A 26,095-nucleotide genomic window follows, 5' to 3' on the forward strand; every position below is an offset into this window, starting at 1 on the left:
TGATTCGATCGAAACTGCTGCATCGGGTAAACTAAGTGACACATCGCTGGAATCAGAGTCTCTACTCCTACATCACGCTGCTGTCGGAATACATAGCAAAAACTGCTGACAGATTCAATTTAAATAATTAATTCCTTTGGACATGCGCGCTTTTTTTTATGTTTTATTTGCATTGTTTGTGGCTTGAACCCCACAGTGCTAAAAAGCCATGTTCACCTTCATACAGAGCTTTTTAAATAGTCTTTCAAGGAGGTTTCCATTTTTAACAAAGTGGAGCCCAAATACATGCAACCATGTAAAATAATAAAATCAGATAGTACTCGCTCTCCCCAGGTCCATTGCCTGCTCTTTGGGTGCAGGTGTGACATCACGACTAGAGCGTGGGTCCCTGCTGCAGCAATCACTCAGCTCAATGGCTCTGCCTATGTAGATGGAACAAGCAGTGATTGATGGTAGCGGTGATGCCCGCTGTTGATCAGTTGTTTTTTTTTCCAGAGCTATTGACTTTTACACTGGCAATTTTGATCCACAATACATACCAAAGTAGGACATGTCTACTTTCTTATTTTTTTTTTTTTAAATAGACATTTGGTTCCCAAGAATAAAAAAGTCATACATTTTAGACCCTTCTATGACCATCAGATTGTTGGGGCATCCTCCTAACGACTCCTTTAATGCACAAAACGGGGAATGCTATTTTTTATTTTTTTTTTCTGATGCCCAAGAAGGGGGAGGAAAAAGGGAAAGATGAATGACCAATACAAGCACACTTAGCTGACTGCAAGCCATGCACACACTGTACTGTTCTTCTGTCCAAAAATGTCATTCATAGGGACGCCTGTACCCAGGATAGGCGAGCGTGCCCCAAGGGGAACGGATCCTGATATCCGCACATCACGCCTGAGCATTACGCTGATCTCCCCAGGGCATGCTCCATCTGTGTGATGGTGAACGGAGAGAAATTAATCTGGATTTCCAAACAATTAGGATATGTGCATCGCCAAGGTGACCTCTCCTAATACCAGACATGGGATTCTGCAGATGGGAGAAGAGCAGATGCCTGATGACTTATGCTACACATACATGGCGAAAAGGATTCTATGAATGTTGCTGACAGGATAGAATTACCTGGGGGTCTCTAACCTGTGACTCTCCCACCGGGGAAAAACTATGATCCCCCCCCCTTCCTAAATAGAGACAGGTCACAGAAGTGAGCAGCGCCTCGCTCAAATAAGAAAACCTATGTACAGAGTCGCTCTTAATTTTGTACAGAGGTTTTGTTTTATTTGAATCTTTTTACATTACTCACAATTTTGAAAGAGATAAATTTGTTTCCATCTATTTCCCACGCCTAACACCATCCAGTCCTCCAGTAGCAGGTTCCCTTTGAATTTCGGAGTGCTCCCATGTAATTTAATACCGCTGTTATGGCCCAAGTGCAGTATGACGTCCTCGCAGTGCCCCTTCGGACAATATGCTGTCACACTGTATGATGCCCCCACAATAATAAGATAACCGCCCAGCAGGAGTGGGACGAAGTATGGGCAGAGGTAGGATAATGCATAGGGTACCACCTCAGTGGATTTTAGGTGTTCATTTCAAGCCTCATCTACCTAGGGTACCAAAATACTTGCCCCACAATGCTCCTCCTACATAACCCCCACAGTGTATCGTCCTTTCATAGGACATCCCTTGCACATTATGATGCCTCTACTGTGCCCCCACACAATAGCTCCTCTGCTTTCTGCTGTATCTGTTCCCAGGCTTAGTTGGCACAAGTAAATGGTGGAGTGAGGGGCTGACGACTCCCTGCTCCACCATTTATATTCACCTGTTTGTGTCCTAAAGATAGGAGACAGTTGAAAGTAGGATTAGCTGCAGATCCCCGAGGACCACAGTACAGCTCCCCAAATCCTGGAATGTCCTGTTGGATATTGGTTGGGAGACATGTCTAATAACTGTCACCCTGTATGGAGATCACAAGGGAGAAGTACCGTATATATAATATGTTATTGATGGGACAAATGGCTTCCTATTTAGTTTCTGAGGCAATTCATTTTAGGCAAAAATGAGACATGATTGTGATCCACATATTAAAGGTATGACTGAGAAGCTAACGCTTCACCTCCATTGGGACCCTTGACCTTTGTTTATAGCAGTGTTTCCTAACCAATGGGAGCTGTTTCAAAACTACAGCTCCCAGCATGTATCAATGGCCTCAATCAGTGAGGACATGATATGATCTGTAGTTTTGTAACCACTAACACTTGTTTCCAGTCCGACCAATAAGACTTGCTCTACCCCAGTACGTGCGGCCTTTTGCTGCACCTGGGTGGCATAGTCATGATTCCAGTGGATGGGAGAAATGTGTAGGAACTTGTTTCCCTATAAATCTAGCCCAGCGTGTCAGCGTCAGAGACTGACACATTAAACCCTGCGAGCTTAATCGGGATATCATGACACGGTTCTTCGAGAGACGCACAGCCCATGAAAGGATGCACCATCATAATCGTCTTCAATAAAAGATGAATCTCTTGTCTGGTGTCTCGCGTAAAGCCGTTGTATGAGATTAGGAAAAACGCTCACCCTGCTGATGATTACGGGTTGTTAGAAATGACCTCTCAAAAGAGGAAAAAAGATTAATTGTCGGCATGTCCACCCATAGGAGACTATAGTTTCATAAGATAGACATAAGCCCATCAAGATTAAAGGTGTCCAGGCTTGGGGCTCACGTCTCGAGGCTCTCTACTGGACTGCAGACTTGTGAATCCTCTCAATGTGTTCTGTGAGGGTACTTCGGGGCCGGGTGGTCTTGTGACTGCAAGTATATGAGTTGCATACTTCTGGCCACAATCCAACTAGGCGTGTCCGGCCTCGCTCAATTCTCTTGCTGCACACGTCTAGTCGGCATGTGATCGCACGTATGCAAATCACATACTTGCAGTCACGTGCGCTCCCGGCATCACAGAATCCTGACAGTGTGCAGTGTGCACGCTGTGAGGATTCACAAGTCTGCAGTCACACACCGTAACATTAATTCACAGGAGGGCAAAAACCCCGTGAGGCAGATGCTAATGTGACGCCGTTTTGTATTTACATGATGGATTTAAGAGGTTGGTTTAACTTGACGACCTGAATGCAGCCGCCCTGTCAATTAAATAATTGCTGTGTCCGGCTGCTGAAACTTTAACGACATGGGTCCATGAAGAATAAAAACAGACAGCACAATGATCCACACTGATCAAAATTGGATTCCGCACACTCATGAAAAATTATCCGTTTTTTTTTTTTTCATATGGAAAAAAGAAATCCACAGCCCTTGATTGGAATTGTGTAACTACAACTCCTATCATGCCCTCCGAAGCCTGTGGTGCCATGTACAGTCAGAAATTCTGTTTATTATTTTTTGTAACAATATTTTGAGTAATATTTTTCAACTATAAATAACAAACAAGAGAAAATACATTGTTGCCGTGAGCATGAGAGAGAGAAGGACGGTCTGTTCTTCAGCGTGAAACTGTCACACTGGCGGGGAATGAGAGTAGTCACAGTCATGACTCTCAAGTGTTGTCACCCTGGATTTTGTTTCCTTTCAGAATCTAGGAAAGCTGGATGACAAACCATGCAAAAATTGTAGCGCTCCCCCAGTTAGCAGCTCAAGGAAGGTGGGGACTAAAAACTGATGGACCCGAGCACTTCATAGATTAACTGAAAGGCCAGAAGGGGGTTTTAACTTTCCTAAAAGTGGTCCCCAAATGTACGAACGGTTGTAATACAACAAAGGCAGATTGTCCTCACCCTCCTCAGGTCCAGTGCCGACTCTCTCCGCAGCAGCAGTGACAACTGCAACCAATTCACAGAGACTAGGGCAGCGCAGGAAACTGGACCTGGGAAGGGTGAGGACGGTGTGTGTGTCTTGTTTTACAACTATGCAATCCTCGTGGGACCACTTTTGTAAAGGCAAATAGTGAAGACGCATAAAGCCCATAGTCGACGATACCCGCCATCATCTGATGTGTATGACGGCCTTCTGGCTCTACGGATCGGCACTTTGAATCGAAGCACCAGATCCCTTTGTCCTGGCTGGAGAAAAGAGTGCATGTCTGCAAATGACCCTTCTCTCTCCATCGAGAAGGCGTTCACACTCAACCTACCCGAGTGTGCATGTGTGTCAGGGTAAGGAGAGATACAGGAGCTGTTGGAAATCCGCAGTGACAACCATATGCTGATCACCTGGTGTCCACCTGAGCTCTCGGTCAGCAAGTAGCACAGCGAGTGTGCAGTGTCCCTATAGCGCCACCAGAGGGGAAAAGAAGTATTACTCATGAGGACTATCTCCATTCAGAAAAACCAACTAGGCTGTAGGACAACAAGGGGGATACATCGTATAGATTAGCAAAGACCCCACCCCCGACTAATATAACATTGTGGGTATCATGGCGGTGACCCTGTAGGAATGCTGCCTGCCTCTGCAGGGGGTTTCCTCTTATTGTGCAGACAATATGGTGGGAACCTTAGGACAACAATGCTGTTTGGTTGTCACAGAGGTGTGGGCTTCTGTGCAGGAATCGCCATTGTTTGCAACTTTTATGGCTTTGAGCTTCATTGTGGAGTCATTCAAGGGATCACAGCCTCATTTATGATGGCTAAGGATTAAAAATTGTCCCTTTGTAGGTGGTAATATCCTATAAATCCACCATAGAATAACTTCTCCGCCAGTGACATAAGTACAGCACAACTATTTATTATGCTTTACTTACATAGCGCCATTAATTCCACAGTGCTTTACAGACATTATCATCGCTGTCCCCATTGGGAATGTAGGTTGTGAGTCCCTATCACTATGTCTTTGGAGTGTGGGAGGAAACCGGAGAACCCCGAGGAAACCCACGCAAATATAGGGAGAACATACAAATTGTGCACATACCCACCAGCTATAGAAGACCTATTACCAGACATTGCTTTGCATATCTTGCACCGTATTCTCATCTATTATTACACACTGCAGAGTTCACATCTCCCGGCATCTCCTGCTTGTCTGAGCGTGCTTAGATTTGTACATAAGGTAGAGGGCACGTGACACCAGACAACGTGAGTCAGGGGTCCGCAAACTGCTGCATTTTATCTGTAATAAAACTACAACTCCCAGCATGGCTTGACAGCCACCTGCAGACATGCTTGGAGTTATAGTTTCATAGCAGCTGGATTGTCGCCAATAGCTGACCCCTGCTGTGAATAAAGTTGAGACATTTCTTCCTAGATTGAACGTAAACCTGAAGAAAATGAGCAGAGTGTGAATATTCGGAAGTGTCGGCACTGTATATAGGGGGACATACATACAGTAGCCGCTGACTATAGGGGTGAAAGACGAGGCAGTCTACACTGTAGTGTCCTGAGTGGGTTTTATGTTATGTACTGGTGTATACAATCTTTTATGTCACTGCTTCTATCTACTATGATATAGTTAGGTAATTGAGTGGGTTAATTGCAGTGGCCACCATCATTGCCTCCAGGGTCTGTGCATTATAGATTTTCTAACCCAGTGCTGCCATCTTGCCTTCGTCTCCTCTTGGTCATCCATATTTGATGATGACTTGTTTGTTTGCCCCTAACCTCGGCCATCACGTTAATGAATTACTGACATCCAGGTTTTCAGCTGCTTAAGATTTCTGTCCGGCTTAGATCGGCATGTCGGCACGCTATTTATATCCTCGTTACATAACGGAGTAATTCTCTTAGAAGCTGTCTCTTCTGCCTCCATCTGTGAGCCATTCATTTACTGAATCGGCTGCATTTCTTCCAAGCCGCGCTGCGCTCCGATCACACCGTCCTAATGGGCTGCGGGCAACTCCTACAGGCTACAAAGAGCTGGAAACACAGTGATGCACCAAGACGGGGCACTGGGAATCCGACGTGTAGGGCACCAATATTCCCATATACCAGTCAGCCATAGCAATAAGAGATGGCACCAGGAGAAAACTATGGGAAGAAGGCAAGCTGGCGGAGCAGGGGGATGGGAGCAGTGTCTTGCTGGGAACCTTTGGGTCCTGGCATCATGTCCTGTCACGGTCCAATCCGTGGTGCTGGGCACGGTCCGATCCGTTGTGCTGGGCACGGTCCGATCTGTGGTGATGGGCACGGTCCAATCCGTGATGATGGGCACGGTCCGATCCGTGATGATGGGCACGGTCCGATCCGTGGTGATGGGCACGGTCTGATCCGTGGTGATGGGCACGGTCTGATCTGTGGTGATGGGCACGGTCTAATCTGTGGTGATGGGCACGGTCTGATCCGTGGTGATGGGCACAGTCTGATTCGTTCTGGCGAGGGCAGGCACAGTTTGATCCATGCTGAAGGTGGTATTCATGGTCTGATCCATGATGAAAGTGTGAAAGGAGGAAGAAAAGAGGAAAGACACAATGAAAATTGTGAAGAAAAGATGGCCTAGAATTGTTATTTAATGGGAAATGCAAGTGGTCAGTAAATCCTACATTCGAGGAGCGATGAACGCAAGTCCTAAAGAACCAGTACCAGTCCAAATCGATTGAACTATATCCACAGACACTGGTCCCCTACCTCTACAGCTGTGGTCTCCTTGGTCAGCATTAATGGTGGAAATGGTGCAATTTTATGGGAAGATCCAAATACATAGAAGAGATTAATGGTCAGTAAACTGGGTTTCAGTCCTGGCTGTTTTCTAAAATCGACTTTGTTTGCAGGGCGGAGGGGACTAGATGGGGTTTGGTGCTGTAGGACCTGCATTATTCCTTTTCCATCAGGTTTCTCTTGCTGTTTTTATAATTATTTATGTGATACCTTAGAATCTGGATGGACTGTGTTATATATCGCGAAATTCAGAAAACAGGACCTTGTGCTCTATTAGATCAGATGATGCCTCCTGGCAAGAGACGAGGGAAAAAATGAAAGTCTGGCAGTCACACCCGCAATACCCACCATTTTGACCCAATTCCGTTTCCTCTCTTAGCAGTGGAATGTTTTCCTTCTTTTTCCATATGGCTGTAATTGCTCACTAGCTCGGGCATCTGTTTGGCTTTAACCGTAGGATATTTATTGAACCTAAATTTTCCTTAGCCAGTGCAGACTATAGCAAGAAAGCTATTGGCATCCACTGATAAAAGCCTAACATGGGGGAAAGGGTATCGCTGTAAAACATTGTCCTCATTTCTCAGTAAGAGCCTGAAAGACGCAGCTTCCGTTACACTTGTCCTTCATCATTCTAGAATTAAAGTGGTTGCAATCTCACCCTTACTGTGACACTCTCACCTAGTAGGATGATTGGGTATACTGGCATGTGCCATCGATGCTTCTTGAGGAAGACGGTGGCAAGGTCCTATTTCTGGACTTCTGGTTTCTTAACCAAAATGTCTCATGGATTTATCCTAAAATATATATAGACCATGGCACGGTTTGGTCAAGTACCTATGATGAGGTTACCGTATAGGATGACGTCCCCGTATCCATAGATTATTTCTTTCTCCCCATACACATGGATGCAGACAAGCATGCATTTGTATTTGGATATGGGTGAGGGAGATTGGTGTCCGCTGCCCAAGACTTTGGCCAACGCCTGTCTGATGTGTATGGTCACCTACTCCTTCACCTTCTTGTGAAGCATTGTAAATGTGGCATTATAAATCATCAGTCAAAGCTGTAGACTTCCTTGAATTTGAGGACTAACTTAGAGGTCCATAGAACTTCTGTAGTAGCAGATTGTAGTGGATCAACAACACGTATAAGAGAGCCACCACTTACTAAGTGCCTTTATAAAACTGGTATCCTAAGCTGGCCTTACAAGTTACATAGCTGATAGTTTGCCAGCCGCTCTCTTTCACGATATACCCACACACAGGAAAGCTCGGCGTGGCCTCTTTCCAAGAGAGCCGCTGCCAGACTCCTCTCACAGAAACTTAAGTCCTGGAGAACAAATGGATCGGCCATTGAAATTCCAACTCTCCTATTCTCTTCTCCAACATCATCGGTTGGGGAAGAATGAGGAGGCCCCATACACAATAGACTGTCCCCCAATCTTACCGACATCGGCTGGTGAGTCAGACTTTTATCCAATGTGTATAGGAGTATTTAGGAAGCGACATTAAAGTCTTTGAGCACCGTATGGCACTAGCACCCGGACGTGAATGCTAACTGTACATAGACTAATATGTCCTTTTACACGGGCTGATGGTTGACTAAGGAGCAATCATATGGACGCTTCTTCCAATTATTGGCCATCTGATAAACGAGAAAAACACCCATCTTCTTGGTGATCAGATTGTTTATGCCATCATTATTGTCGGCAGCACATTGCTCCATGTAAATAGTGGATGTGCTGCTGACAACATCATGCTGTATGGAGACAGAGACCTCCTATTAACGTATTACAGTTTTTGGTGGCTCGTGTGAGCCTGCCATAACAAGCGCCGATAGACTTGTGAGTACTCCAAGGAGGCTCATTACTGGACCAAAATCAGCTGTTTAAATGGGTCTTATGACTCAAACAGTAGTTATCCTTGCATCGTACTATAATGTAAGCACCGTCCGTTACTGAACTACATCTCCCATGATGACCAACAAGAGCACTGAGGTCATTGATGCCATGTGACTACACATCTCTTTGCATGAGGCAGCAATCGCATAAAGCATCGGCTTTACAAAAAGTGAAGTCTTTTTACTAAGGAAAAAATGATTGATGTGAAAGTGGTGAGGTGTAAAGGAGATTTTCCTGGAATGGAGCTTATGGACAGAAAAGGATCCTTTGTGCTCGCGCCAAGGTCAGAGCCGCAGTGCAACCCAGAGTCCCGAGTCTTTACTGCTGGATTTATGTCTGGGAGATATGCCTAATATGCTGGTGACCACAGACCAGAATATCGGGCGCTGACGAGGAGCCATTATGAGAACTGTCATAGCGCACTACAAGCCCCCTCTTGTTAACCCATTACAGTTCCCGATTTTCTTAGTTTGATACCTTCCATATTAGAGGACACCTAACCTTTCCAGACTTGTGAAGGGAAACTCTGACTTGTTGTGCTGCAATCCCGTTACAGTTGAAATGATCCATCTTGTGCCATACCGCACTTGGTGTCTTCACTGCCCAGACCTTTTAGGGTATGTGTCCACGCTCAGGATTGCATCAGGATTTGGTCAGGATTTTACTCAGGTAAAATCCTGACCAAATCTGCACCTGAGGTCACTGGCAGGTCCCCTGCGTTGTTTTTGCGTTGTTTCAGCATTATAAGGGTGTGTTTCCACGTTCAGGAAACGCTGCGTGTTTGACAATGCATTGAGCCGCAGCGTCAAACACGCAGCGTCCAGATGTTACAGCAGAGTGGAGGGGATTTCATGAAATCCCGTCTCCACTATGCATTAAAAGACGCATGCGGCAGACCCGCGAAAATGGACATGCGGGGCGTCTTTTAAGAACGCAGCATGTCCTTACATTGCAGAAACAACGCAAGGACAACGCAGGTGACCTGCCAGTGACCTCAGGTGCAGATTTGGTCAGGATTTTACCTGAGTAAAATCCTGACCAAATCCTGATGCAATCCTGAACATGGACACAACCCCTAAGGACATGCTGCGTTCTTAAAAGACGCGCCGCATGCCCGTTTCCACGGGTCTGCCGCCTGCGCATTTTAATGCATAGTGGAGACGAGATTTCATGAAATCCTCTCCACTATGCTGTAACATCTGGACGCTGCGGCTCTACGCAGCGTCAAACACGCAGCGTTTCCTGAATGTGGAAACACACCCCTATAGCCCTGGCACTTTGGGTCATATTAATCGAAATGTGAACATTTGTGGTTCCTGAATTGGATAGAAAAATACTTTTAACATTTTTGCTCCTTTTTGACAGATTCCTCCAAGAACATCGGACACTGGAGGGATTTTTGTTAATCACCTGTTGCAATAAAAGCTTTAATCTCTTACAGGGATCTGAAGCTGGACAACGTTCTGCTGGATCATGAGGGTCATTGCAAGTTGGCGGATTTTGGAATGTGCAAAGAAGGGATTTGCGAAGGATACACAACGTCCACTTTCTGCGGGACTCCTGACTACATTGCACCAGAGGTATCTAAGATCTGTAGGGATCTAAAGGCGCCCATACACATTAGATGAAGGTGTAAGGAGTTCTGCAACTCGATGGGCATGTTAGATTTCATAGGTGTCTGGCAAAAGCCATATAAACAGCGGGAACAGCTGAGGAATGTTTGACCAACTGTTATCTTAAGTGTATAAGCATCTTCCAGAGGCTATATGATATTGATGACCTGTCTTTAGGTCATCATCAGACCAGTAGGGGTCTGACACCTGTCACCCCCACCGATCAGCTGTATTTACTCCTGCGGCAGGCGGACATACAGTGACCTATGCAGATAATTTTCTAGCAGCTGATGTGTTTTAAGGTGTCAGATTTCCAATGATCTGGTATTAATCACCTATCCTGTGGATGCATCATCAATATCATATCACTGGAGAAGCCCTTAAATAAGCTAGAAAATTATTTAAAGTGGATCCACCCAACCGTATTTCTTCAGGTTCCGCAATGAATACCAATGTAGTAGCTGCCAACTTGAGGTCTAGTGCAACAAAGTAGCGCGCCAATGCTATATGCATAGCTTGTAGGACATGAAGATGTCCACACTGGTCTATGTCTATCTCTAGATCATACTTTGCTATTAGCTATATTCTGTCTGTATGTTTAGATATTACAAGAGATGCAGTACGGACCCTTGGTGGACTGGTGGGCCATGGGAGTCCTTCTGTATGAGATGCTTTGTGGTCATGCCCCCTTTGAAGCGGAGAATGAAGACGATCTCTTTGAAGCGATCTTGAATGATGAGGTGATCTACCCGGCGTGGCTCTCCCAGGATGCGGTGGGAATTCTGCAGGCTGTAAGTCTCTTACGAACATCTTCCATTACTCTTATGTTCACAAGTTGTTGACGCTCCTCTTTCTTGATTTTGCACCCAAAATGGGATTTCCACAAATGCAGCAAAATTCTATCCCTTTTCTAAGGAATAAGTGGCGTCAGTGATGAGACTCAAGATGTTATGTAACTTTTTCACACCAAGCAAAGTAGCAAGAGTAGTAGAAGTTTTCAGGATGAGTGCTTGACCTGTAGGAGAATGGAACAGGAAACTTTCAGAAGCTCAGGCTAATTTATAAAAACAAATATGGTCAAAATTAAAAATAAGAAAAATGGTCAAAATTAAAAAAACAAAACAGTGCTTTCAGACCTCAAATAATGCAAAGAAAACAAGTTCATAATCATTTAGAGACAACAATACTAATGTTTTAACTCAGGAAGAGTTCAGAAATCAATATTTTGTGGAATAACCATGATTTTTAATCACAGCTTTCATGCCTCTTGGCATGCTTTCCACCAGACTTTCACACTGCTCCTTGCGGCGCAAAAATGTAAGCAGTTCTTCTTTGTTTGATGGCTTGTAACTATACATCATCCTCATGATTACATTCCAGAGGTTTTCAATGGGGATCAGGTCTGGAGATTGGGCTGCCCATGACAGGGTTTTGATGTGGTGCTCTCTTAATTTTTGCCAGAGCTATATGTTAGTGGTGACTTTTAGTTAATAATATTGCACTAAGTTTCGATCAAAAATCTCAATTCCTTCTTTCATTTTCAGACCTTCTATTTGTAGCCAGTTTCAGATTTTTCTCTAATGGGAGTGACCCTCCCAGTAATATAGGTTGGATGTCAGCTTTTTGTATATGGAGGGTGCTGCTGTCTTCATTAGCTTTCATAATAAATTCCCTATGTGGGATGCCCAAAGGTTCACAGCTGTGAAAATATCTGTCACAACATCCAAACCAGTAACTAATGCTTTGTATAAACCTGTCATCTTCCCTGACACATGTGATTTATTATGTACTTGTGTTCCTCAAGAGAAATAACAATTGCGGAGCATCAGAATCTCTATATTCAAGAAGTATCATTTCTCCTTGTGGAGAGTGACATGCTGAGCATGCCGAGATGAGGAGACTTAAAGCCGCAATGCTCCTCTGGGAAATATGCTAATTATGCAAATTGTCTCTTCAGAGAGGAAGAGAACTGAGATGAGGAGACTTAAGCATTGCAGCTTTAAGTCTCCTCATCTTGGCATGCTTAGCATGTCAATCTCCGCAAGGAGAAACGATACATCTTGGATATCGGTCTGACGCCTCTCACGCAGCCAAACCAGATCTCCACTTTGCACTGATGAGGGGCAGTACCCCGAAACACAATGTCTGCAAATTGAGATTCTGGTTTGGCTATTATCCTAAGTCATGTGACAAGGCTCGTTAAAGGGTCGACTTTGACTTGTAATATTGCTACTTCCAATAGGTGGCACTAGAGTTCTAGTCCTCTTCCTCTCTGAAGAGACAATTTGCCTAATCTCTATATTGTGCCATTCCTCTGTTTGATGTGTCACTATACACCCTGACACTTTAAAGGCCCCCATACAGAATGATAGAAGATCTAAAGTGTATGGGGGTCTCTTGGCTGTCCACTAACAGAGTATGTCGAGTGGGTGGAATTCATGGGGCATGTGCAGTGCTCATCCAGCTTCATTGCTAGGAGGCAAATTGGAGTAAAATCGGATTGTAAGGGTGGTTCGGGCACTTGTAACAGTCCCATAATTTTAGACGTTTAGGGGATCTCCATTTCATGGACCCTTCATATAATTTATTGTTGGATAATCTTTTGGGCTAACTATTCCTTTTTTTGTTCAAAAACTCTATATTCAGTGCCACGTGGGGTTCCGTATACTGTGCCACGCTGGTCAGAAGCCTTAGGAGTTCTGCTTGGTAATGAAACAATGCTTTTTCAGAGCTTGTCTGCTGGGATAGACTCACTTTAATTGTCCTCTAAAAGACAATCATAGAAAGACGCACCATCATAAATGGTTTAATACATGTCTAATAAATCCTTTCTGCCATTATTGTCTAATCCCGGTACAGTCCAGTCACGCACTCCTCACACATATACGGAGTCCATGGAGCATCGCACCAACCATCTGCACACCCCACAAGGAGGCCTGGCTGTTATTAGTGGGGCCAAAACATCTTACATTGGGGGATGTTACATTTCTGTTCCTCCTGAGAACTGGATATTGAGGGGATGGGAGTGGAGATATTTTTGGATTTCTTGTCATTCTTCGCTTGCGCTGTTATTACTCTCAGTGCGGAAATTCAATGCATCTTCTCACCACTCCCTCGGATCCTCCACGTTAAGGGTGTAAAATCCCGTCATCGTCGTCGTGTTGCTTAGTCTCATTTATTTCCTGTGGAGGAAACCATGAAACCTCATCCTCAGGAGGGTTTGTATTATACTTGTACGATTGTCGGGCTCGTGGTTAACCCTGTAAGGCAGTTATAGAGAATTAATGTCTGCTAATAACAGATAAGAATAACCAAAGATTGATGAAATAGATGATTGAGAAATATGATAGATAGACAGATAGATAGATAGATAGATAGATAGATAGATAGATAGATAGATAGATAGATAGATATAGTGCCCTGTGAAAGTATTCGCCTCCCTGGAACATTTCAACTTTTTCCCACATATCATGCTTCAAACATAAAGATACCAAATGTAAATTTTTGGTGAAGAATCAACAACAAGTGGAGCACAATTGTGAATTTGAACGAAATTTATTGGTTATTTTAAATTTTTGTGGAAATTCAAAAACTGAAAAGTGGGGCGTGCAATATTATTCGGCCCCTTTAACTTAATACTTTGTTGCGCCACCATTTGCTGTGATTACTTGGATTATGTCTCTATCAGTTTTGTACATGGAGAGACTGAAATTCTTGCCCATTCTTCCTTGGCAAACAGCTCGAGCTCAGTGAGGTTTGATGGAGATCGTTTGTGAACAGCAGTTTTCAGCTCTTTCCACAGATTCTCGATTGGATTGAGGTCTAGACTTTGACTTGGCCATTCTAACACCTGGATACGTTTATTTGTGAACCATTCCATTATAGATTTTGCTTTATGTTTGGGATCATTGTCTTGTTGGAAGACAAATCTCTGTCCCAGTCTCAGGTCTTTTGCAGACTCATCTGACCAGAGCACCTTCTTCCACATGTTTGGTGTGTCTCCCGGGTGGCTTGTTGCAAACTTTAAACAACACTTTTTATGGATATCTTTGAGAAATGGCTTTCTTCTTGCCACTCTTCCATAATGGCCAGATTTGTGCAGGGTACGACTGATTGTTGTCCTATGGACAGACTGTCCCACCTCAGCTGTAGATCTCTGCAGTTCATTCAGAGTGATCCCGGGCCTCTTGGCTGCATCTCTGATCAGTCTTCTCCTTGCTTGAGATGAAAGTTTAGAGGGATGGCCGGGTCTTGGTAGATTTGCAGTGGTATGATACTCCTTCCATTTCAATATGATCGCTTGCACAGTGCTCCTTGGAATGTTTAAAGTTTTGGAAATTATTTTGTATCCAAATCCAGCTTTAAACTTCTCCACAACAGTATCACGGACCTGCCTGTTGTGTTCCTTGGTCTTCATGATGCTCTCTGTGCTTCAAACAGAACCCTGAGACTATCAGAGAGCAGGTGCATTTATACGGAGACTTGATTACACACAGGTGGATTATATTTATCATCATTAGGCATTTAGGACAACATTGGATCATTCAGAGATCCACAATGAACTTCTGGAGTGAGTTTGCTGCACTGAAAGTAAAGGGGCCGAATAATATTGCACGCCCCACTTTTCAGTTTTTGAATTTCCAAAAACATTTAAAATAACCAATAAATTTTGTTCAACTTCACAATTGTGTTCCACTTGTTGTTGATTCTTCACCAAAAATTTACATTTGGTATCTTTATGTTTAACGCATGATATGTGGGAAAAGGTTGAAAAGTTCCAGTGAGTGGAATACTTTCACAAGGCACTGTAGATATGGAATTGATAGAGAGATATGAGAGATAGATAAATAATAGATAGATATGGGATAGATAGATAGATAGAATAGATAGATATGGGATAGATAGATATGATAGAGAGATAGATAGATAGATAGATAGATAGATAGATAGATAGATAGATAGATAGATAGATAGATAGATAGATAGATATGGATATGAAATAATATAAATATTATCCAGAGTGCTGAGCTCAAACAAGTCGCTCACTGTCTCCTCAGATGGATCCTGAGCACAGCAGTGCAGGGAATTTACCCCAGATCTTGTGAATTTATTTCACAGCGCCATAAATATCCAATTTATTTAATTTCTGGAACTAGTTGTAAATGTGTCACTTACTTTCTCCACCTGCTAAAGCTGTAACAGAGCCTGTATTCAGCCGTCGGCGGGGGGATTTTTCTGCCGCTGGAGATGTGCCAATGCAAACCTGACTGGCATCAGGTAGCCATGAATGAGATGGACTAACATGGTATCCTGATTTTTCTGCCACCAGAGTAATATAAAATGATATTTTACATGCAGGAAAAGTGTTTGTCATTGGAATTATGAAGGAGCCTTCTGTCTCAGGTTTTCTTTAGTGAGTAAGATGAGTGCCCGGGTAAGACGTGTCTTGGTGTTGGGCATTGATGCCACCTTTGTCTTGGCGCATTGGACATGAACAGTGGCTGATATAGAAGTAAGGATCGGAATTACCCTCTCATTATGGTGCTGGGTCTTTCCACTTAGGACATTAGAATTGTCGGGGAAATAACCATCAGGCCTGGGTGGCATAATCAGAAAATGACCTATTGTTTAAATCAGGTTTTTGTATTTTTTTTGTATTTTTGTTTTTTTTTTTAACATCACAATCTACAGTACAGACCAAAAGTTTGGACACACCTTCTCATTTCAAGATTTTTCTGTATTTTCATGACTATGAAAATTGTACATTCACACTGAAGGCATCAAAACTATGAATTAACACATGTGGAATTATATACTTAACAAAAAAGTGTGAAACAACTGAAATTATGTCTTATATTCTAGGTTCTTCAAAGTAGCCACCTTTTGCTTTGATGACTGCTTTGTACACTCTTGGCATTCTCTTGATGAGCTTCAAGAGGTAGTCACCGGGAATGGTCTTCCAACAATCTTGAAGGAGTTCCCAGAGATGCTTAGCACTTGTTGGCCCTTTTGCCTTCACTCTGCGGTCCAGCTCACCCCAAATCATCTCATTCACCTTTTCTGCGTCGCACAAAGACATGGTGGTTGGAACCAAAGATCTCAAATTTGGACTCCTCAGACCAAAGCACAGATTTCCACTGGTGTAGTGTCCATTCCTTGTGTTCTTTAGCCCAAACAAGTCTCTTCTGCTTGTTGCCTGTCCTTAGCAGTGGTTTCCTAGTAGCTATTTTACCATGAAGGCCTGCTGCCCAAAGCCTCCTCTTAACAGTTTTTGTAGAGATGTGTCTGCTGCTAGAACTCTGTGTGGCATTGACCTGGTCTCTAATCTGAGCTGCTGTTAACCTGCGATTTCTGAGGCTGGTGACTCGGATAAACTTATCCTCAGAAGCAGAGGTGACTCTTGGTCTTCCTTTCCTGGGGCGGTCCTTATGTGAGAAAGTTTCTTTGTAGCGCTTGATGGTTTTTGCCACTGCACTTGGGGACACTTTCAAAGTTTGCCCAATTTTTCGGACTGACTGACCTTCATTTCTTAAAGTAATGATGGCCACTCGTTTTTCTTTACTTAGCTGCTTTTTTCTTGCCATAATACAAATTCTAACAGTCTATTCAGTAGGACTATCAGCTGTGTATCCACCAGACTTCTGCACAACACAACTGATGGTCCCAACGCCATTTATAAGGCAAGAAATCCCACTTATTAAACCTGACAGGGCACACCTGTGAAGTGAAAACCATTTCCAGTGACTACCTCCTGAAGCTCATCAAGAGAATGCCAAGAGTGTACAAAGCAGTCATCAAAGCAAAAGGTGGCTACTTTGAAGAACCTAGAATATAAGACATATTTTCAGTTGTTTCACACTTTTTTGTTAAGTACCGTATATAATTCCACATGTGTTAATTCATAGTTTTGATGCCTTCAGTGTGAATGTACAATTTTCATAGTCATGAAAATACAGAAAAATTTTTAAATGAGGTGTGTCCAAACTTTTGGTCTGCATTGTATATTTAATTATTATAATATTATATATTAAAATATATAGAAATCTTACAATTTTCACACTGGTTTTATTTTAAACTGATACTTCCTATTCTTTACAGAAAGCTTTTTGTGAGTTCTGTTATCAACACAGTCAGGTTGATAATGACCTCTATATACAGCTGATAAAACAGGATCTATCAATCACAGTAGGCGATGTTACAGCTCCCCTGCTCCTCCTTCCTTCACACACTCATTAGATGCATTAATACAATACTTCAGGTCTATTGATGCTAATGTAATTGTGGAGTGCTTGAAAGAACAGAAAATTAGAATCTAAAATAACCCAGTGACCATTGTGAAAATTGCATGATATCTTTTTTTTATTTTTTTATTTTCTAATACTGATATAGGGGGAAAAATGAACAAAACATTACCAGAGACTTTTAAAAATATGTTTTAAAGGGGTTGTCCCATGCTTTTATATTATCTTTCAGGTCGATCATATATCAGATTGTTGGGGGTGTGACACCCAGTAACCCTCTGATCAGATGTGATCAGTTTGGAGGGAAACCTCACAACTCCTTCAATTGCATAGTGGCCGCAGTCAGGTACTGCACATCCGGCCATAACCAAATGTATAGGGGAGTTTGAATGACCCACACCTCGCCACCCTGCCTGACATCACTATTAAGTCAGACGGATCACGTAATGAGGTCTCCCCATTTTCACCAATGTGACGTTCTGCACCTCCTAGGGACACACAAGGTCAGCTTGGTACAGTTTTTCACGGATGCCCTTCGTCCACATGGGCCCAGGGTGGCTCGTGGAGTGAGAGGATGTGGCCCACCCAGTCACTGACGTGGCACCACACTCGCTCACAACTCTGACAAGTTGAGAGGCCCCTTTCACAAGCACCAGTGAAACAGAGCGCTGCCACCAGTTCCTCATTAGATAGAAGCCTGGTCCAGTACCGGGATTATATCGGGACAGAAACCAGCCCCGATGGCATAATAATAATAATCTTTATTTTTATATAGCGCTAACATATTCCGCAGCGCTTTACAGTTTTGCACACATCATCATCACTGTCCCCGATGGGGCTCACAATCTAGAATCCCTATCAGTATGTCTTTGGAATGTGGGAGGAAACCGGAGTACCCGGAGGAAACCCACGCAAACACGGAGAGAACATACAAACTCTTTGCAGATGTTGTCCTGGGTGGGATTAGAACCTAGGACCCCAGCGCTGCAAGGCTGCAGTGCTAACCACTGCGCCACCATGCTGCCCGATGTGATGGCATGAAAAGTTAAACCAAGAAACTGATGTGTGGATTCGTGGATCAAAATAAGAGCAGCCCAAGGTTAAACTATGTATTTAATCGCCTCAAGGACACACTAGGCAATATACTATACACGATGGTTACACATACAGGTCCTTCTCAAAAAATTAGCATATAGTGTTAAATTTAATTATTTACCATAATGTAATGATTACAATTAAACTTTCATATATTATAGATTCATTATCCACCAACTGAAATTTGTCAGGTCTTTTATTGTTTTAATACTGATGATTTTGGCATACAACTCCTGATAACCCAAAAAACCTGTCTCAATAAATTAGCATATCAAGAAAAGGTTCTCTAAACGACCTATTACCCTAATCTTCTGAATCAACTAATTAACTCTAAACACATGCAAAAGATACCTGAGGCTTTTATAAACTCCCTGCCTGGTTCATTACTCAAAACCCCCATCATGGGTAAGACTAGCGACCTGACAGATGTCAAGAAGGCCATCATTGACACCCTCAAGCAAGAGGGTAAGACCCAGAAAGAAATTTCTCAACAAATAGGCTGTTCCCAGAGTGCTGTATCAAGGCACCTCAATGGTAAGTCTGTTGGAAGGAAACAATGTGGCCGAAAACGCTGTACAACGAGAAGAGGAGACCGGACCCTGAGGAAGATTGTGGAGAAGGACCGATTCCAGACCTTGGGGAACCTGAGGAAGCAGTGGACTGAGTCTGGTGTGGAAACATCCAGAGCCACCGTGCACAGGCGTGTGCAGGAAATGGGCTACAGGTGCCGCATTCCCCAGGTAAAGCCACTTTTGAACCATAAACAGCGGCAGAGGCGCCTGACCTGGGCTACAGAGAAGCAGCACTGGACTGTTGCTAAGTGGTCCCAAGTACTTTTTTCTGATGAAAGCAAATTTTGCATGTCATTCGGAAATCAAGGTGCCAGAGTCTGGAGGAAGACTGGGGAGAAGGAAATGCCAAAATGCCTGAAGTCCAGTGTCAAGTACCCACAGTCAGTGATGGTGTGGGGTGCCATGTCAGCTGCTGGTGTTGGTCCACTGTGTTTCATCAAGGGCAGGGTCAATGCAGCTAGCTATCAGGAGATTTTGGAGCACTTCATGCTTCCATCGGCTGAAATGCTTTATGGAGATGAAGATTTCATTTTTCAGCACGACCTGGCACCTGCTCACAGTGCCAAAACCACTGGTAAATGGTTTACTGACCATGGTATTACTGTGCTCAATTGGCCTGCCAACTCTCCTGACCTGAACCCCATAGAGAATCTGTGGGATATTGTGAAGAGAAAGTTGAGAGACGCAAGACCTAACACTCTGGATGAGCTTAAGGCCGCTATTGAAGCATCCTGGGCCTCCATAACATCTCAGCAGTGTCACAGGCTGATTGCCTCCATGCCACGCCGCATTGAAGCAGTCATTTCTGCCAAAGGATTCCCGACCAAGTATTGAGTGCATAACTGAACATTATTATTTGTTGTTTTTTTTTGTTTGTTATTAAAAAACACTTTTATTTGATTGGATGGGTGAAATATGCTAATTTATTGAGACAGGTTTTTTGGGTTATCAGGAGTTGTATGCCAAAATCATCAGTATTAAAACAATAAAAGACCTGACAAATTTCAGTTGGTGGATAATGAATCTATAATATATGAAAGTTTAATTGTAATCATTACATTATGGTAAATAATGAAATTTAACACTATATGCTAATTTTTTGAGAAGGACCTGTACAGTGGGGCAAAAAAGTATTTAGTCAGTCAGCAATAGTGCAAGTTCCACCACTTAAAAAGATGAGAGGCGTCTGTAATTTACATCATAGGTAGACCTCAACTATGGAAGACAAACTGAGAAAAAAAAATCCATAAAATCACATTCTGTTTTTTTATCATTTTTTTTGCATATTATGGTGGAAAATAAGTATTTGGTCAGAAACAAACAATCAAGATTTCTGGCTCTCACAGACCTGTAACTTCTTCTTTAAGAGTCTCCTCTTTCCTCCACTCATTACCTGTAGTAATGGCACCTGTTTAAACTTGTTATCAGTATAAAAAGACACCTGTGCACACTCTCAAACAGTCTGACTCCAAACTCCACTATGGTGAAGACCAAAGAGCTGTCAAAGGACACCAGAAACAAAATTGTAGCCCTGCACCAGGCTGGGAAGACTGAATCTGCAATAGCCAACCAGCTTGGAGTGAAGAAATCAACAGTGGGAGCAATAATTAGAAAATGGAAGACATACAAGACCACTGATAATCTCCCTCGATCTGGGGCTCCACGCAAAATCCCACCCCGTGGGGTCAGAAGGATCACAAGAACGGTGAGCAAAAATCCCAGAACCACGCGGGGGGGGACCTGGTGAATGAACTGCAGAGAGCTGGGACCAATGTAACAAGGCCTACCATAAGTAACACACTACGCCACCATGGACTCAGATCCTGCAGTGCCAGACGTGTCCCACTGCTTAAGCCAGTACATGTCCGGGCCAGTCTGAAGTTTGCTAGAGAGCATTTGGATGATCCAGAGGAGTTTTGGGAGAATGTCCTATGGTCTGATGAAACCAAACTGGAACTGTTTGGTAGAAACACAACTTGTCGTGTTTGGAGGAAAAAGAATACTGAGTTGCATCCATCAAACACCATACCTACTGTAAAGCATGGTGGTGGAAGCATCATGCTTTGGGGCTGTTTCTCTGCAAAGGGGCCAGGACGACTGATCCGGGTACATGAAAGAATGAATGGAGCCATGTATTGTGAGATTTTTAGTGCAAACCTCCTTCCATCAGCAAGGGCATTGAAGATGAAACGTGGCTGGGTCTTTCAACATGACAGTGATCCAAAGCACACCGCCAGGGCAACGAAGGAGTGGCTTCGTAAGAAGCATTTCAAGGTCCTGGAGTGGCCTAGCCAGTCTCCAGATCTCAACCCTATAGAAAACCTTTGGAGGGAGTTGAAAGTCCGTGTTGCCAAGCGAAAAGCCAAAAACATCACTGCTCTAGAGGAGATCTGCATGGAGGAATGGGCCAACATACCAACAACAGTGTGTGGCAACCTTGTGAAGACTTACAGAAAACGTTTGACCTCTGTCATTGCCAACAAAGGATATATTACAAAGTATTGAGATGAAATTTTGTTTCTGACCAAATACTTATTTTCCACCATAATATGCAAATAAAATGTTAAAAAAACAGACAATGTGATTTTCAGGATTTTTTTTTTCTCAGTTTGTCTCCGATAGTTGAGGTCTACCTATGATGTAAATTACAGACGCCTCTCATCTTTTTAAGTGGTGGAACTTGCACTATTGCTGACTGACTAAATACTTTTTTGCCCCACTGTATACAATGGTCAGATATTCAAATACAATAGTGGTAGGACAAAAGATATAAGCAGATGAATTATGCAAATTACCGGATTGTTGTTCAACTCTGTGTGCGCTGGGCAGCAGGCAGCATGGGCTGCCGGCTGGCTCATGGGTCCTTCACAGCACATTACTCAATGTGACCCCCCTTTCGAAGTGGACCGCATGCATAACCGAGAGAGAGACCACACGTGGCCTTACACTAGCCTTTATCCACTTTGGATTACTGCCCTCTGGGCTGAAACTAAATCCCCTCCCCTTGCCTCTAGCTGCTAAAAATGCCAAAACCTAAGACGAGTCATAACTCTTTAATGGACGGTCCTAGGGAGACGATTTTGGCGCAATTGGCTCCGGCTGGGACTCTGCCACGCGTTGAGACTAAACACATGTTGGCTATCTGGTTCTTATTGGCCATTCTATGTATCTCCCCTCCCTGGGGTCTCAGAACGGATTGAGCCCCTGGAAGGCGTTCACAATGTTCTGGAGATCTTGGAAATATAAGCGATATACGGCTAGGACGTTTAGTATCTCCATAACTCCTTATGGAATCATGTTTCTAGAACGTTTTTTGGCAGCTTCAGTATGACTCTATATTGCAAGCAAGCCTTTGTACTGCTCTGAGCTGGCTCGGGGTTTGAGATTTGTCACTCACAGCCTTTGGCTGTGACTGCAGACTTGTGAATCCTCACAGTGCGCACACTGCTTACTGTGAGGATTTGCTGGACCTGAGAGTAGGTGGTCATGTGACTGCAAGTATGCCACTTTCCGCTTAGACGTGTCCAGCCTTGCTCGATACATTTGCATTGAGGGAGGCAGCACACGTCTACTCGATATGCGACTGCATGCATGCAAATCAGATACTTGAGGTCACATAATTGCCAGATCTCTGCATCGGCATCAGAGAATCCTCACAGCACATAGTGACTGCAGACTTGTGCCCAAAGCCTCAAGAACCCCGCTAAGCCTATTATAGACTGATTAAATGCAATAACGCAACCATGAAAATTCCAAGAACGTCAATGATTTGGCTTTTTTACATATTGAAGTTAATAGCATGGTTGCAAAGAAAATGTGCAATATTTTCCACTGCCTTCCAGAACCGATCAATGTATCATCCAGTCTTCTACATTCCAGGATCTCATCATAGATGCTTTTGTATTATAAAAAAAAAAAAAATTGACACCAGGATTGATGGCAGGATCCCTCTTGAACTGACAGGTTTGTTAAGATGTCATTGATGGAGGCAGTCTCCTGACGGCTCATGTCCTTCATGTAAGGTCATCTACAGTAAGACAGGCAGCTGCTGAGAATATCAACGTGCCTGGCACAGCAGCCAAAAGTGCTGAGCTGAAAAAGATGTCCGAGAATTTTGTATATAAACTATTAAAAAATTTAATTGAAAACAAAAACTTTGTTTATAAACAGCGAGTTACAAATATTGATACAAATGTTTATAGAATGTAAACAAAACCCCAAATAATGTGTTTTACTCTATCACCTAAAGTAAAGCTGAACCCCACAGCTCCTTTAGGCAATTTCATAAATACCTATTCCCCAGTATGATAATCTTATGCGTGGCTGTGAAGAATTTTCTGTTGCCCTGAAGGAAAGCAGATGCCTCATACTATCTGAACATCCGCTCCCCCTCTGATCTGTTACTGGCACACTGTCGGCAGCAGTCGCCATAGGATGGAACTGCTGCGTAACCTGTCACATGGAACATGGTGTCTGATCTATACACACGGCTACAGTTTGTGGGAAAAGATTCAGTATATCTTGTATGCTCTGTTATAAAGTCCTGCACATTCTGGCCTTAGGAGTCCAGTGGGTGGTCCTATTTAGTGATTTATTACCTGGTAGGACCTCCCAATAGACTCCTGAGCAGAGTGGAAACTTGTAAATTACATATAGTATTCAAAGACTTTTTTTGGACTTATGAAAGTGATGATAGTTTATGAATATCCGGTTGGTGGTGGTCTTACACCTGGCACACCCACTAATCAGCTGTTTCGTCAGCTCCATCACTGTCTGGATGTACAGCACCAGCTCCCTTCGCTCTGTAGAGTCCACTGCCGAGACTGCAGGTCAGCTCGCATTCAGTGCCGGGGTTTCTTCTTCATTCATGGATTACATCTGGTCAGTGCCGGAGCTCAAACAAGCAGGTTTAGACCCCTCGCGGATGTAGTATTAAAGGGGTTGTCCGGACTTAGGCTACAAGCCTGCAGTGACTGCAGACTTGTGAATCCTCACATTCCTTCCAGTAAGACTTCTCCGGTGTTGTGAGCGGGTGGTCATGTGAGCAGAAGTGTGCGATTTGCATACTTCCGGCCACATTCTGACTAGACTTGTCTGGTCTCATTGAATAAACTTACATTGGGCAAGGCTGCACACGTCTAGTCGGCACATGACCACGTCTATGCGAGTAACATTCCTGCACCCAGGTGCCCGCCGGCACCAGAGTATCCTCACAGTGCACAATGTGAGGATTCACAAATCTGCAGTCACATGGAGTAAGCTGCAGGCTTGGAACCCAAGGCTGCACAATCCCTTTAATGGCCAATGTTAAAGATAGGTCATCGATAACATAAGGCCAGAAAGCCTCTCTAGTCCTTGATTTATAACTTCCTGAAAAAAAAAATCTATTCAGCTCCTCCTGCTCTAAACCATGCCACCTGCAGACTAGACGCCATCCTATATAGTACAGGCTTCCTTTTAACTGCTTGCAAGATGGAGCTTTGATCCATAAGGGACATTTCTATAACTTAGGAAGCTTCTTGCTCTCCTTGCTTTTAACTTTATCTTTTTTTTTCTTTGCAGTTCATGAAGAAGAAGCCGAGTAAAAGACTGGGGAGCTTGGCGCTTGGTGGAGAGAGGGCCATCGTAAGGCATTTATTTTTTAAAGATATTAACTGGGATCAACTGAACAAAAAAGAGATCGAACCTCCATTTAGGCCTAGGATTGTAAGTATATAACGACTGGATTTGTAATGTCTGGATTTTACTGCGGAAGCTGGAAAATAAACGACGATAAATTACTTTATAGTAAATATCCATTGGTAATTGCCATAGTAAAGCCTTTTACGCATTGGTCTCCAGCACTTATATAACATTGGAAAGTCTACCAATTAACATGCAGAAAAGGTTAAAATTTGTGCAAAAAAGAAAAAATTTAATTGCATTGACTTGCAATATTATACACTTTTTTTTATTATCAAACATTGGGAAGTGGACTAATATGCTTAAAAAGTTGGTCAATGTAAAATAAAAACAGTCTCTACGCCAATGTCAATCCCGTTCCAGCTATGTCGTTGTCGGGTCTCCCGGGACTAGCCTGACGTTATGTCATGAGAGCCCTGCAGACAATCAGCGGCCACTTCACTCCCACCTCCGTCAGACCTAACGGACATCCGGAGGAGGCCAGGGAGCAGCTGCAGTTCTCACTTCTTTCTTATGTCCGTTTTGACCAAAAGAAGTAAAAGTTAAGCCGCTGCTTATTGTCTGCAGGGCTAATGTGAAATAACAACGTCAGGCGAGTCCCGGGAGACCCGGCGCCAAAGGGCAGTACGGGCTGTTATATTTTTACATGGTGAAATATAGTAAATGAGAACGGGTTGTCCAAGTATTAGATATAACATTTGATAAATATGGAGCTGTGGATTTGGAAGTCAGTATTTAATGCAAATGTCACCATTTTTGGTACATGTTGGTCAACGTCTCCAGGTAAGATATACAGTCATGGCCGAAAGTTTAGGAAGCCTTAAAATTGTTCCAGAAAAAAAGTATTTCTACCAGAAAATTTCCTTTATGTGTATTCGAACAACACAAAAAAATCTGAGAAAAAGGGAAAAATTGTTGGCACCCTCAACTTAATATTTGGTTGTACACCCTTTGGAATAAATAACTGCAATCAGTCGCTTCCTATAACCATCAACAAGCTTCTTACATCTCTCAACTGGAATTCTGGACGACTCTTCTTTTTCAAACTTCTCCAGGTCTCATATTTGAAGGTCATCTTCTCAGGGCTATGCAGTCGGTAAGGCAAACCCCCAACTCCTCAATTTCCCTGACTTCAGTTCCACCACTCCAACCCCACAGCACTGGTCACTACTGAGCATGTACATAAAGTGCAGCACAGATTCATCTCAACTAAAAGCTGAGATCCTTAGATTAGGAACAGAACAGACATTTATAGGACATTTCATAACTTTCCCAAATTCTTATGAAAATATTCAATACATTCTGCATTGTAGTAACATAGTAACATAGTTAGTAAGGCCGAAAAAAGACATTTGTCCATCCAGTTCAGCCTATATTCCATCATAA

The 26,095-nt window shown here is 43.3% G+C and overlaps 1 protein-coding gene across 1 annotated transcript in view; it reads left to right on the top strand.

The window, feature by feature from the left end:
• Positions 1–26,095, top strand: part of PRKCH (protein kinase C eta) — a 206,065-nt gene that overhangs the window by 176,629 nt on the left and 3,341 nt on the right. The window contains exons 11-13 of the mRNA XM_069733683.1: positions 9,948–10,086; positions 10,722–10,910; positions 24,590–24,733. Of these exons, the coding sequence (XP_069589784.1) occupies positions 9,948–10,086; positions 10,722–10,910; positions 24,590–24,733 (472 nt within the window). The remainder of the gene's footprint in view (positions 1–9,947; positions 10,087–10,721; positions 10,911–24,589; positions 24,734–26,095) is intronic.

This window comes from Ranitomeya imitator, chromosome 1, assembly GCF_032444005.1.
Source record: "Ranitomeya imitator isolate aRanImi1 chromosome 1, aRanImi1.pri, whole genome shotgun sequence".
NCBI lineage: Eukaryota > Metazoa > Chordata > Amphibia > Anura > Dendrobatidae > Ranitomeya > Ranitomeya imitator.